Genomic DNA, 14,525 nt, shown 5'->3' on the forward strand with positions numbered 1-14,525 from the left:
CAAATGTCTTTCCAGGAGGCAAAGAAAGCCAGATTGCTGTTAAGTTTCTGTCCTTGAATATGCTGGCCCTTTCTCTGCCTCAAATGCCTTCTCTGCCTTGTTTTCTGAAAAAGTTCCCCTCTTTTAAAACCCACCTCAAATGCTCTCAGTTCTTTTGTGAGATCACTCTGGAAACCCTCAAAGTAATTCTCTTATTCTTACAAACTTCCATCTATTTTACATATACCACTATTAACATTCACTAGGCACTTCACAGCAACTTCTTTTGTGTAATTCTCTCTTCTCATCTAGCCTATGAGTTACTCAATAGTGTAGATAAAGTCAGAGTCTCCTTTTTATCCCAGCACCTACTATGGCTCTTGGCATTGGAACAAATCCTCAATAAATATTCGTAAAAATGATGTTTAAAAACCATATAATATTATGTTTGAAAACTGTAGCCTTCAGGAAAATGTAAGAAGCAGCACTTATTAGGAGCCTGTTTCCTTGAAGAGTTTAATTAAAATCATGGTTGTTGAACTGAGTTCATCTGAAGTAGACTGAAGTTGAATCACTATGATTGAATTTCCTACTGTATCTTTTCTCTTGTTTGCATTTGGCCTTTCATGTTTAACAAAACCTTCTGCTAATAGAATCACAAGATCCCTCAAATAACAGTGAGAAAAGTACAGTCTGGAAGGCAAGGGACTTACTACAAATCATAGCTAAATAGAAGAGGTGAAGAAAAATGCTGGCTCTCTGAGCCCCTTTGTTACTCTTTCCAGTAGACCAACGTGGTGCAGAAAATAATGATAATAATAGTCCTTTTAGGTTTATTTATAGCTCTTTAATCTATTCAGAGGAAAAGTATCTTTTTAATAGTCACAGGAGACACTATAACATGAAATAAGCTGCCACCAGATTTGGTGACTTTCCAAACAAGGTCATTTATAAATTCAATGTTAGAAATATTACTCCCATATTGAAATTTTTAGTATTCTTTTCTCAGTGACAAATAATAAAATGCAAGCATGTGTTCATCCATACATAATGGTATTGTCAACAATAAAATGAGATATTGCACTGACCATAGTCTGTGTTTTCCGGCTCCCAACAATTTGATGGCCAAAAATAGGGTGTCTGTGGAATGAAAAGAAGTGGAACTTAGGTTAAACACATAAAGAATTAGTGGGGCTCCTGGTTTATGAGCTGTGTTTATCTCCAGCAATCATCTAGAACAGTTTGCTAACAATATGTTTTATTATCTAGAAAAAAATACTCATTCAGAGAGGCACTGTTTTCCTTTTAAATTTACTTTGCTAATCTATTGTTCAGCCTCTAAATAAGTACAGCATGTATATAAAACAGTGTACCTATGCTACAATTGTATGTCATCTGACATAAAGGTAAAAGGACTGATTGCATTATTTATATAGAAGTGTTAATCCACAAAGACTGAAAGCAAAGTATTATATTCACTAAGATTCATGATGAAATAAGTTTATACTTAGCAAATTATTCTTGTTGATTCATGTATTTCATCATTGCCCTCCAAAGATCCAAAAGCCCAACCATCAGAATCTTTCCTTAAGATGGGCAACCATTTGCCTGGCTCTATTAATTATATAATGCAGTTCTCAACATTATCCAGCTAGATTAAAACAACTTTTCACCTTCACTTTAAAAAATATTTCTTCATAGAAACACCTAGTGCTCTGAATTTTTAAACTGCACAAGTCAGAGATCATTTTTTAAACTAATATCTTAGTTGACTGCTTAACAATAGACATATATGATTCTGTGAAATTCTAGAAACTGACTGATGAAACTATAAAGATGTCTGATCGGGAAAACCAATTATTATCATCAGCAGGTTATATTTTCTGATAGGGCTTTTCTAGCCCTGATGGCTGGACATGCTGAGCAAACTCCATGACTATCGTCTGCTCTTTCAAATTGTTCCTTGGATGATGATGGCCCTGGGATTCAATGGAACAGTCTCTGCAGACATCAGACTTGTGGATATGATTATATTTATTTGTCAATTATGTTAACAATCAGATTAACAATCTGTGTGTAGCAAGCATATTTGGTGTAATCTCTGATTGCATGCATGCATGCTCAGTCGCTCAGTCATGTCCAATTCTTTGTGATCCTATGGACTGTAGCCAGCCAGGCTCCTCTGTCCATAGAATTTTCCAGGCAAGAATACTGGAGTGGGTTGCCATTTCCTTCTTCAGATGATCTTTTCAACCCAGGAATCGAACCCACATCTTCTACATCTCTTGCATAAGCAAGCTGATTCTTTGCCACTGCGCCACCTGGGAAGCCCAATCTTTGATTACCGGTTTGATAATTCTGCTTCCTAGAAGAGGGATTCTCAAGGAGGGGAAAAGGGTAACTGGGAGAACTTTTTGAATCTCTGAGAGAGCGTCCTTCCAAACTGTTCAGGACTCCCAGGGAATTTGATTCACCCTCTAAACTTTCTTTTGAACTCATTTGAAAATGAATTTCAATTTTTGACTCATTTAACTCATTTGAAAAGACCCTGACGCTGGGAAAGATTGAGGGCAGGAGGAGAAGGGGATGACAGAGGATGAGATGGTTGGATGGCATCACTGACTCGATGGACATGGGTTTGGGTGGACTCTGGGAGTTGGTGATGGACAGGGAGGCCTGGCGTGCTGTGGTTTATGGGGTCACAAAGAGTCGGACACGACTGAGCAACTGAACTGAACTGAACTATACTTTCTTGGAAATTGCTCCAGTATCATAAAGAAGGCTACTAATACTAATTCTGTATATAGGTGAACACAGTGACAAGTTTAGAGGGTAAAAAGGTTGAAGCACTAGATAAAGGGGGATATCAAGGCTTTATACAGCACCCCCTCATTGGCAAATAAATTCACTTAACCCAATTTGAGGGTAAAATTGGGTCACTATTCTAGGGGAAGCATAGAGAAACAAAATAGAAAAAATCTTCTTTTCATGTGGGCTGCTAGTTTTTGAGATACTTCTCAGAGAATGCATTATTCCCTTTGGGTTGCTTCTTTAGTTTGGGGTGTGTGTGTGTGTGTGTGTGTGTGTGTACATATTTATTTAATTTAAAAAATATACACTCTAGTCAGACTGGTCAGACACATACTTTTTTTCTCAAAACTACAAGGAATGTTTTCACCACTATTCTTACAATTTTTATTTATTTTTCTATCATTTACTTAGTGAAAACTCCCTGACTGTAAAAATAAATAAATGAAACTATTTTATCCTGTGATATTATGTGGAAAGATGTTTTCAAGTCTTCCAAGGATATCAAACCAGTCAATACCAAAGGAAATCAGTCCTGAATATTTATTAGAAGGACTGATGCTGAAGCTGAAGGTCCAATACTGTGGCCACCTGATGCAAAGAACTGACTCATTAGAAAAGACCCTGATGCTGAGAAAGACTGAAGGCAGGAGGAGAAGGGAGTGCCAGGGGATGAGACGGTTGGGTGTGTGGCATCACTGACTCAACGGACATGAATTTGAGCAGGTTCCAGGAGATGGTGAAAGACAAGGAAGACTGGTGTGCTGCAGTCCATGGGGTCACAAAGAGTCGGACGTGACTGAGCAACTGAACAACAACATTAAGTGGAAAAGGTATAAAACTAACACTCTTTACTAATATTGCAATATTTTTTCTAGGAAACATATTTTGACTTAAAGTAAAAGACAATTTCTTCCCCAGATGGCTCTAGTGGTAAAGAGCCTGCCTGTCAATATAGGAGATGTAAGAGACATGGGTTTGATCCCTGGGTCAGGAAGATCCCCTGGAGGAGGAGATGGCAAGTCACTCCAGTATTCTTGCCTGGAGAATCCCATGGACAGAGAAGCTTAGTGGGCTACAGTTCATAGGGTCCCAAAGAGTCAGACATGACTGAAGTGACTCGCACAGCACACAGCACAAGAGACAATTTAAAGAAAAACAAACCTTATAGTTTGCTGGAATTTAAAAATTTACTTTCACAGTTCAGCTAGACTTTAGGACACTTTAGTATATGAGTTTCTTTGTTTTTCTGAGTTGTGTTCTTTAGCTGTGATTAAACAGATCCAAAACTGTCTAGCCATCACTCAGTAACCTTTGGCTCATATACTAATGTGGTGAAAGTCATGAAAGTGACCTGGATAACCATGTCAGATCTCAATTTCAATTAGCTAAGGAGAATAATTAGACAATTACAAGTTTACAGTACATACAAAAATCACATGATTGAAAAATTGAGACAAATTTACATACTATAGCATACCAGTGCAACTGTTTGTTCCAAACTTATGCCCCAAAGCTTCTTCAGATTTCTAATGATGGCCAGAATCTCAATCATTTCCTGGAGCAATTATAAACACAACATTGCAAGCTTCCTAGTTTAATTCATGAATTTTAAAATCCTTCCATGGAGTTGAATTTCAATTTAATGTAATAAAGAACTTAATGCTATCTGGAACCAATGCAAAAATGGAAGCATATACCTTGAACAATAATGTGTTTTCTATTTCTAGAGCTGTTCAAGTATAGACTAATTAATGCCTTGGTAGACACTGTAGCAAGAATTAAATTATCCCTGACTTTGGTGGGGTTTCTTTTGTTTGCCTTTAAAACTTTGGTTTTAAGATTGTATGGTTATTTGATTTACAAATATGTCATATTTATATCATATTTTGAATGTGTGTATATGTCATTAAAGTATTTAACATTAATTCATGTAATTTAAAAGATTATCTATCTTCTATTGGAAGGACTGATGTTGAAGCTGAAACTCCAGTAGTTTGGCCACCTGATGCGAAGAGCTGACTCATTTGAAAAGACCCTGATGCTGGGAAAGATTGAAGGCAGGAAGAGAAGGGGGCAACAGAGGATGAGACGGTTGGATGGCATCACCGACTCGATGGATATGAGCTTGAGTAAGCTCTGGAACTTGGTGATGGACAGGGAGGCCTGGCGTGCTGCAGTCCATGAGGTCGCAAAGAGTCAGACATGACTGAGCAACTGAACTGAACTGATCATCTATTTAGGTATATCAAACTGGGCAATCTTCTGCCTGTACCTAGAAGTAATGTAATAAGTTTATCATCTGCACCCATTCTTTTGCTGTGTTGTAAAGCTCTTTAAAAACTGTCTCTCCTTTTCTCCAGAATGTGGTATGGTCCATTCTCAGCTCAGTTGGTAAAGAATCCTCCTGCAATGCAGGAGATCCCGGTTCAATTCCTGGGTCGGGAAGATCCCCTGGAGAAGGGAAAGGCTACCCACTCCAGTATTCTGGCCTGGAGAATTCCATGGACTGTATAGTCTATGGGGTCACAAAGAGTCAGACACGACTGAGCAACTTTCATTTTCACTTTCACTTTCAAGACATCACTACTAATTTTCAGCCATGCCTCAGCTAGTTTGTTTTGAGGGAAATTTTTGAATTTGATAATTGTCAAGAGACCGATTATATTCAGGGCTTCCCAGGTGGCGCTAGTGATAAAGAACCAAGTTGCCAATGCAGGAGACATAAGAGACCGGGGTTCAATTCCTGGGTTGGGAAGAATCCTTGGAGGAGGGCATGGCAACCCACTCCAGTATTCTTGCCTGGAGAATCCCATGGACAGAGAAACCTGGTGGGTTACAGTCCATAGGAGAGCAAAGAGTCAGACATGACTGAAGTGACCTACCACGCACACATACAGATTATATTCAGTGCCTCCCTTACAGATATATTAATCTTATACATAGATGATTTTACCTGTAAATTGCCAGTGAAGATGGATAAAAGTTGGTATTTTATCAAAATATCTTTCATTTAGAATTTGTAAGAAAAATATTTTAGGCCTAATGTTTACTTTATAGTCTGTATATGAAAAATTCATATAAAAAATAAGATTTTATGGAATATATAATCCTGCAATACCAAAGTAACTCCTTTAAAAAATAAAAAAATATTAGTAGCACACACAAAATTTCTTTTCTAATAATTTTTATTCATTAAAATGCTAACCTTAGGGCCACAAGTTATTCTAACCTAATAATAAGCTATTTTAAGCTAGTATTACTTTAAATTTAACTGTTCTAAGGATAAAGCTTCATTATTTTAAAGACTTCTATAATTAAGTGATCCAACTTATTTTAATTCTTTTTTTTTTATTTTTTATTTTTTATTAGTTGGAGGCTAATTACTTCACAACATTTCAGTGGGTTTTGTCATACATTGATATGAATCAGCCATAGAGTTACACGTATGATCCAGCTTATTTTAATTGCCTGAATACTTAGATCAGTATCACAATTTCAGGAGACTGCATTATTTCCTAGCTATTCAGTGTAAAATTCAATGATTATTTCCTTGGATAGAAGTGTTCTGTAGCAGTGAGAATATTCTAGGAAGACAAGGACCTTTGAGAACAACTTTTTTCAAAACATATTCCTTCTGTTCTCAGTTTCCCCAAGCAAGTCCTTAGGCACTCAAGTCACTTAATCAATAACTCAGAGCTGGTGAGAAGAATGCGCCAAAGTCTGAAAGTGGGACAATGGGAAGAATCCTCTGAAAGTACCTAGAGCTACAGTTTAAACTCTGGCATTATATGTGCCTTAATTTTACAGACTGGAATCCACTAGTCAGTTACTAATGAACCATAATGTCTAATAAAATATATAATACACTTCAGGTAAATCATCATAACTCATGTCAACTGTAGACCAATGACCAAAATTGGAGTCCACACTCATTTCCTGAAAATTTATTCTTTATAGGAATCTCATTTGAAAATGACCTAGAATAACTCTTGTCAGTTCATAAGTTATCTAAGATGGCCTCCTGAGTATACACACGCAAAGCATCATGCATGTCCTTCACAGACTTTTTCAGTCACCAAGTCATTTCCAACTCTTTGTGATCCCATAGACTGCAGCATCTAGGCTTTCCTGTCCTTCATTATCTCCTGGAGTTTGCTTAAACACTGGTCCATTGAGTTGGTAATGTCATCCAACCATCTCATTCTCCGTTGCCCCTTTCTCCACAGACTTATAGAAGGTCTCAGACATGCAGAGGATATGTATTTATTAGTTAATTCTACCCTGGAGCTTCAAGGATATTCATATTACAGGGCATACATATTCCCATGACCGTTTGCTTGGACTGTAGACGGCTCTGGATGACACAGGGTCCAGAGTATAACAAATTTAGCTACCATATCTCAACTTCCTTCCTAGCAAATAAATATAATTTACAGATGACTCTCTCATCTTCCTGAATTCCACTGTCACTCTGAATTTTTCTCAAACTTTTTATATAAAATATAACTTCAATCATCACACAACTTAGCTTTCACAAATAATTAATTAATTAGATTCTAACTAACTCAAGTCAAAGTAAAATAAGTCAAGTCTCAAAATTTCTGCAAAAACAATGAAAATGCAGACATATTTTTACTTTTAAATAATACTTTTAATAAACTTACTTGGAACCGGTAAAAGGTGCCATCATCCTTGAGTGTGAGGACATGATCCGAGATTGGAAAGAAGTAGCCGTGGGCAGCCATTAGTGTTCCCAAATGGAGTGCCTCCACTAGTTCATGAAAACAAATGGAAAAACACACATATAACTCTTTAAAACTGTTCATTTATAGGCACGTAGGATTTTATCTTGCTTCTTTTGAGCACATTCCTACATTGGTATACTCAGCATCCCAGAAAAGCCCGTCTTTGTACTTCTTTCAGCTCTTTCACATAAGGTACCAAGATGGTTCTGCTTCCTGATAGTGACCACAACGACCAACAATGCATGTGACCAGACCATGAGAACATAAAGCTATGGAATGTTGAAACTGAAGGTCTTTCTGTAATCAAAGAATCCGTTTCCTTCATTTTATAGATGGGACATGTTCTGCTATGTGTTAATAATCTTCCACAAATATATTTGGCATTTACATAGCACTTTAAACTTCTAAAAGTTCTCATTTGCATCATTCACTGCCCTGTAATATGAATATCCAATACTATTAGCAATTTTTCTAATGACATGGATCATTACTAGATAATGTTAACAGGCAATGTAAGGCATCTAGAACAATTTATACTGCACTTAAGTGAGCCTGCAGTCTGTGGTTGGCTAGATTGCTCTAGCTTTTACTACTCTATATACCATATTCTAGACATGGACTATGTAGAGGTTTATATAACAGTGAAAACATTATATTTTCCCAGTAGTCTGAGAAATAGTTGGAACATAATACTATAATACTCACACTCCTTCTATAGCAGTCAATGGTTTCTCCCAACCAAAGGGATAATAAAATTTGATCACTAGGATTATTACTGTATTTGTGCAGGGACAACATAAAGTTTTCTAACTTGAAGCTTAGAAACTATGGAACTATTCAAGATAGCTTTTTAGTCCAACGTAAGCATATATGTATATAGAAAATAAAAAAGTTAGATTTATTGATTTGTTTGTGTATCTTTATGTGCAATTTTCTGGTGGCTCAGATGGTCAAGAATCTGCCGGCAATGCAGAAGACCTGGATTCAATCCCTGGGTCAGGCAGGAAGCTCCCCTTGAGAAGGGAACAGCTATCCACTCCAGTATTCTTGCCTGGATAATTCCATGGACAGGAGAGCCTGGCGGGCTACAGTCCATGGGGTTGCAAAGAGTTGGACATGACTGAGCAACTGACACTTTTTTACACTTTAATGTGCAATTTATAGATTTAGTTCTATTTTTAGATAAACAGCTAAATGATTCTTTAACTCTAGGATTCTAACACAATTTCTAGGACTACGTGTATCTCTATCTCTGTCTGTCAATCACAGGTAATTTTCACACTTCAGCTAGTACTGAGTCCCTAAACTGCTTGCTATGGCCCACCTACCTAAGCATAACATCTCTTCTTATCCCTTTCCCATGTCTATACTGGCTAATAAAGAAATAATTGTTAAATTTATTTAACCTGTAGTTGGGTACTATAGTGCCCCTTTTAATATTATCTAGCATCTTGCAAAATTTTAAGTGGTAACTTCTACCTCCGGCCTCCACTCTACCGTTCATGTCAATGAGAAAGAACAACTGCTGACCATCCTCTTTACCATGGGTCTGAAAGTCTGTTATTAAATGACCCAGTTATCTTGTTTACACACCCAATCAATTACACACCTCCTTCCATACAGTGTTCTTTTTCTACAAAGGAGGATATTTCATCCTTTATGCATCCTTTTAGTTCAAAATCAAGATCTTCTTGCCTGGAATATCCCACAGACAGAGGAGCCCAGCAGGCTGCAGTCCAAGGGCTTGCAAAGAATTGGACACAACTGAGCACAGAGCACATTGTGCTTCATTATTTACCCACCAAGTGATTTTTACTTTTCTCCAAAGTACTTTCAGGAAATCCACTTCCATAATTCGTCTTTAACTAGGCTGAGTGAGAGGATCTGGCATTCCTAAATAGCATCAGCCAGTCACATCTTCTTTTTGTGTGTTATTTATAAAACTAAAATGGCAAGCATATCTGTGAGGCATGCTGGCTTACAATAATAAGCAGGTGCTTACAGCCTTGGTCATGTTCAGAATCCCTGGTTGCTCATGTTGGCAGCACTAGAAAGAACAATTTATTATATTTGTTTGAGGATTTCAAAGTCAGGTGGCCTACTATCTTCTGGGTAGGTATTACCTATATTGTCACAACCATCTTTATTCATTTTATTCCAACAGTCTGAGGCCTAGGAAAATATTATTAGTGCTATTTTCCAGAAAGATAAGTTGAGTTACAGCACATGAGGAAAATTTCAGAATATAGTTACAAAAAGGAAAACTGAGATGTCCAGAAAGATTAACAGTAAAGGGCTTCTGAACTAAACACAGGAGAGAGTATGACTAAAATGAAATAAAGAAACACCAAAAAAAAAAAAAAAACAGATGCTAACATGCTGACGAGGATTAGAAAAACATAGTGAAAGTAAATACAGGGAAGCTGAAGAAAAGAAAATCAGAAGAAAACGAATAAGTTCTTACTGTACTCAATAGTTACTAATTATATGATAAATCAAACATTTCTAGAGAGCAAGATGAATGTCTGCAGGCTTTCTTCACTATCATAATTAGGCCTGCATAAATGCTTGCTAGAAAGAATAATAGTCAATTAGCAAGCAATCTCAGCCTCCTGCTTTTGAGGTACAAATACTCCATTTTATTGGGTTTAATCATATATATTCTCATTTTACAACCCTCTAAGAGATTCTCAGGCTCATGATTTTATTAATAAGGAAAATTGTTTTTGATAGGTTTTCAAAATGCCCTGAATTCAACAGATACACATTTGTGGTAGTATCATTAAGATCAAAATTTAGTTTCTATGTGGCCCACACAAAGTTCAATGCAGAGATCAAGTCAAACTGTTTAACTTAATATTTAAGAGGACTGAATTTCTAACAAACCTTCTAAAATGATTTCCATTTCACTGGTCAAATAGTAACCTGGAAAGTTTGAGATTACAGAAGTTATAATGCTCTGTCACAGGACCTCCAGAGAACATGCCTCCAGGACAAGATGAATGCTAAGATAAAAATCAGGGCATCATGGTGAATTTTGTTTCATTTAAGACTATAACCTTGCATTTAGCATAGCAAAAGCAAAAGTATCTATTGAATTGATGTTTGCTGAATGAGTGAATAAGCAAATTTTGAATAAATGGTATACGGAATATGAAAAATATAGTATTGCACAAAAAATATGAGCTATTGTGTGCTTGATGATGAGGAGCTCGTTAAGCTCTGCCAAGATAATGTCGATGTTCAAAATATCTTTTCAAAATACTTTTAAAGCTTTTGAAGTGGGGTTTTTGTGGGAAAAGATAACAGTGATATAAATGGCAGAAATCCCACTAAAAGATCTTAAGAATGGGCTTGAGATGGTTTTCTCAAGGTTGAATTACTGGTAGTAACAACATGGAGACATTTTTCCACATGGTCCAGCTGCTCCTAAATCTCCACAGTAGCCTTAATTTAATGAGAATCTGGAGGACTACTGGCAGTCTTGGATCTAAGTGTTAAAAGAATTTAGTGGGTAATCTATCAGGATCACCCTCCCAATAATGGCACAGCAGATGGCTCCACAGCATTATGCTTCTCAGCAAAATAATTAATCATCTTGCACATGTGCTATCCCCATCACCCACATGGCTAAACAAAGTTCAACAACAAATTTACCGTAAGATTGCAGTTTATTTTTCATTTGGATATTCAAGCATGAACAAACTCAGGAGTAAAAATACATCTCTAAACAACTGTTACTACGTGAACAGTGTAATATGGCTTTGTTAAGCCAGATGTACTAATTTCATTACTTCACCTCGAACCTTTAAATAACAGAATTATCAAAATCCTTTAAAAGCAAAAGGAATTCTACATGGTGTAATTTGCTTTGGAACCATAACTACTTCAGAAAGTCAAAAGGATAAAAAGCATACTATAAAAGAGGTTTGTGTTGTTCAGTTCTATATTTCCATATGTAAAATATATACATATATTACTACATTAAATTTGTAATTATAACACATTTTCAGAACTCAGTATATTTTCTTTATCCAGCAGTCCCACTGCTGGTAGTCTCAGTCCCTCCCAGATATACGTATATTTTGACACTGATACAACAATGCCTCTGAGTCAAGAAAGTAATAATAAAAATTTTCACTAAAAATTACATTTTTATTCCTGTTATGCATTTTTACTTTTATTTTAATGGGTATATAAATCAGCAAATGTGATTCATTTATCAACACATTTATCAACACATACATGATGTAGCAAATATTATTAGTGTATGGGGCGAAGTATTTTAGAAGGATATCCACTCAAGACAGAAAAAAAAGACAGTGGAAAATACGACATTAAGGCAAGAAAAGGTAAAAAGTAGTCACAGGTAAGTTATTAAATAGCATTAATAAAATAACAGACATTCATCATCATTATGCCTGAGTCATAAAGGAAAGATTTTATTAAACTTGTTATTCTCTAAGAAGACAGGGAAGTGGTTATAGAAATATTTTAAAATACTATACTCTTTTACAATAGGCATTTGCAAGGTAAGATGAATCATGTGGAAAAATCACACATGCAGATTTTTTCTCCAACAAGGTCAAATAAAAGTGAAATCATGACAATAGTTAGGGACTTCTGAGGTAAGTCTATCCTCTCAATAGTAAGAGTTAGTGAAAGCAGTAAGTATTTGGGCTTTCCTCCTTTTTTAAAAAAACATCATTTTCACATAGGAAAATGAAGTGCCACTTGCTTTTTAGTACTCACAAACCAGGGTTTCTAACTGTATAATATGGTATACAGATTAGATAAAAAGATTTTACTTGGGAGAAATAAAAACAAGCTTAATTCATACCAACTTTGAAGATGACACTAGGTAATTAAAACAGGTAAATAATATTTCCAAGCAAAGGAGCACAGTATGGAGTGAAGCAACTAGAATATGCAAGCCAGCTGCTCGGGTTCAAACCCTGACTCCCTCGTGTGCCGGCTGTAAAACTGGGGCAGAAGATACATTCTCTGGACCGTAGAGTCCTCATTTGTAGAAAGAAGGCAATAATAAAACACTGATGTTAAAAGTTTGTCATGAGGATCAATTGAGATAAATGAGAAATGCACTTAAAATAAGGCCGGCCACATAGAAGAGCTCCAAAAATGTGTTATTAGAGTTGGCTAATATTAATGAAAGAACACATTTGGTAGCACTTAGTGCAAAAGGCAGTGGGGAACCTAGTAGCTGGTATTGATCCAGGTTTCCAGATCATGTTGAACACTCCCAAATGAACACTCTTTAAAGTCCTCCAGGTGATCCAACTGGAATTTTTAGTGTACAGATGATGAATCTGCTCTGGAATACACTTACATTTATTCCTAGGAAGCAAAGAACACTACCCAAATTCTAAAGATTTGGTATCATAGTTATAGGAAAAATTTTCCAAAGGTAACATATTCTGCACACTGGATTTACAATCTGAAACACAAAAATGCAAAAGATCAGTGAGAACTCCCCCAGTTCAAGGGAGGGTGGGGAGGACTAATACAAGGGCACAGAATCCGGCAAACAACAGTGACAGAGGGACCGCACCGCCAGCAGACAGAACGCAGGTGCTTTCTTAAGGAAGCATAATATTTTCCCAGGACTCAAAAAAAAAAAAAAAAAAAACTCATTAAAAAATTAGTACTGAAAGTAACAGGATCACACATCAATGGCCCTTATCACACACACAGGGTAGAGTAGTCTAGTTGCTTCATATGGCTAAGTACGAAAGCTTAGGAAATTATTTCAATATGAAGAACAGCACGGACATATTTTAAAAGAGAAAGATATCACACAGGTGATATCTTTGTGATATCGGTGTGGAGGACTGGTTTAAGATCCATGGTATCTGCTAACTATATTATATCAGGATGTTCATTTCACTGATACAGTATATGCTTTTGTAAAACTGGTAGGCGCATCATTGTATAAAATGAGCTGCACTTCAACAAGATTCTGTTTTATTTATATGTGTGATTAGGTGCTAGAACAGTATTCAGAGGAGAGAAAAATCACACTTTTATTCAAGAACAGTGTAAGGAAAGTGTAAGAATCACAAGAGCCCAGGCAATAATAAATTACAGTGTAAAGCAACATTCCTTCTAATGTTCAATATACATTCTGCAAAATTTCCATTTTCATCTAAAAAATATCTATTTATTTGCCAGCACTGGATCTTAGTTGGGGCATGTGGGATCTTCAGGTATATGTAGACTCTTAGCTGTGGTATGTAGTTAGTTGCGGCATGTAGAAGTTCCCTGATCAGGTATCAAATCCGGGCTCCCTGCATTGGGAGCAGAGAGTCTTAGCCACTGGACCACCAGGGATTTTCTTCTATTGCCATTTTCTTCATTGTTTTGGGTTCATTTTTACAGGTCTTTTTTCTTCCCTTCCTCTTTGTTCTCTTGTTGATGACCATCTTTAGTGTTCATTTGGGATGCTTTTTCTTTTTTCGCTTGTGTATATACTATAGTTCTTTGGTTTGCATTCCCCATAAGTTTTTTGTTTAACAGTCTATATATGTAAAAAGCTGTTTTAAGTTGCTGGTCTCTTTTCCGCCTAGAGAAGTTACTTTAGCAATTGTTGTAAAGATGGTTTGGTACTGCTCAATTCTCTTAGCTTTTCTTCCTGTAAAGATTTTTATTTCTCTGATGAATATGAATGAGAGCCTTGCTGGGTAGAGTATTCTTGGTTTTTCCATTTCCTCACTTTAAAGATATCATACCACTCCCTTCTGACCTGCAGAGTTTCTGCTAAAAAATCATCTGAAAATTTTATGAGGATGCCCTCATATATTACTTGCTGCCTTTCCTTTGTTGCATTTAATACTTTTTCTTTATATTTAATTTTTACTATTTTGATTAGCATGGGTCTTGACATGTTCCTCCTTGTTTTATCCTGTGTGGGACTCTCTGCACTTCCTGGACTTAGGTGACTCTTTCATTTTCCAGGTTAAAGAAGTTTCTGTT

The 14,525-nt window shown here is 36.4% G+C and overlaps 1 protein-coding gene across 5 annotated transcripts in view; it reads right to left on the reverse strand.

Moving 5' to 3' along the window:
• The window catches only part of RGS7 (regulator of G protein signaling 7), a 458,444-nt gene that overhangs the window by 91,340 nt on the left and 352,579 nt on the right, over positions 1-14,525 (reverse strand). For all 5 annotated transcript variants that reach the window (XM_043485427.1, XM_043485425.1, XM_043485428.1 and 2 more), the window contains exons 5-6: positions 7,455-7,561; positions 1,068-1,119 (exon numbers count right to left, since the gene is read on the reverse strand). In XM_043485427.1, the coding sequence (XP_043341362.1) occupies positions 1,068-1,119; positions 7,455-7,561 (159 nt within the window). The remainder of the gene's footprint in view (positions 1-1,067; positions 1,120-7,454; positions 7,562-14,525) is intronic.

The sequence above is a fragment of the Cervus canadensis genome, chromosome 13 (assembly GCF_019320065.1).
Source record: "Cervus canadensis isolate Bull #8, Minnesota chromosome 13, ASM1932006v1, whole genome shotgun sequence".
Taxonomy (NCBI): Eukaryota; Metazoa; Chordata; class Mammalia; order Artiodactyla; family Cervidae; genus Cervus; species Cervus canadensis.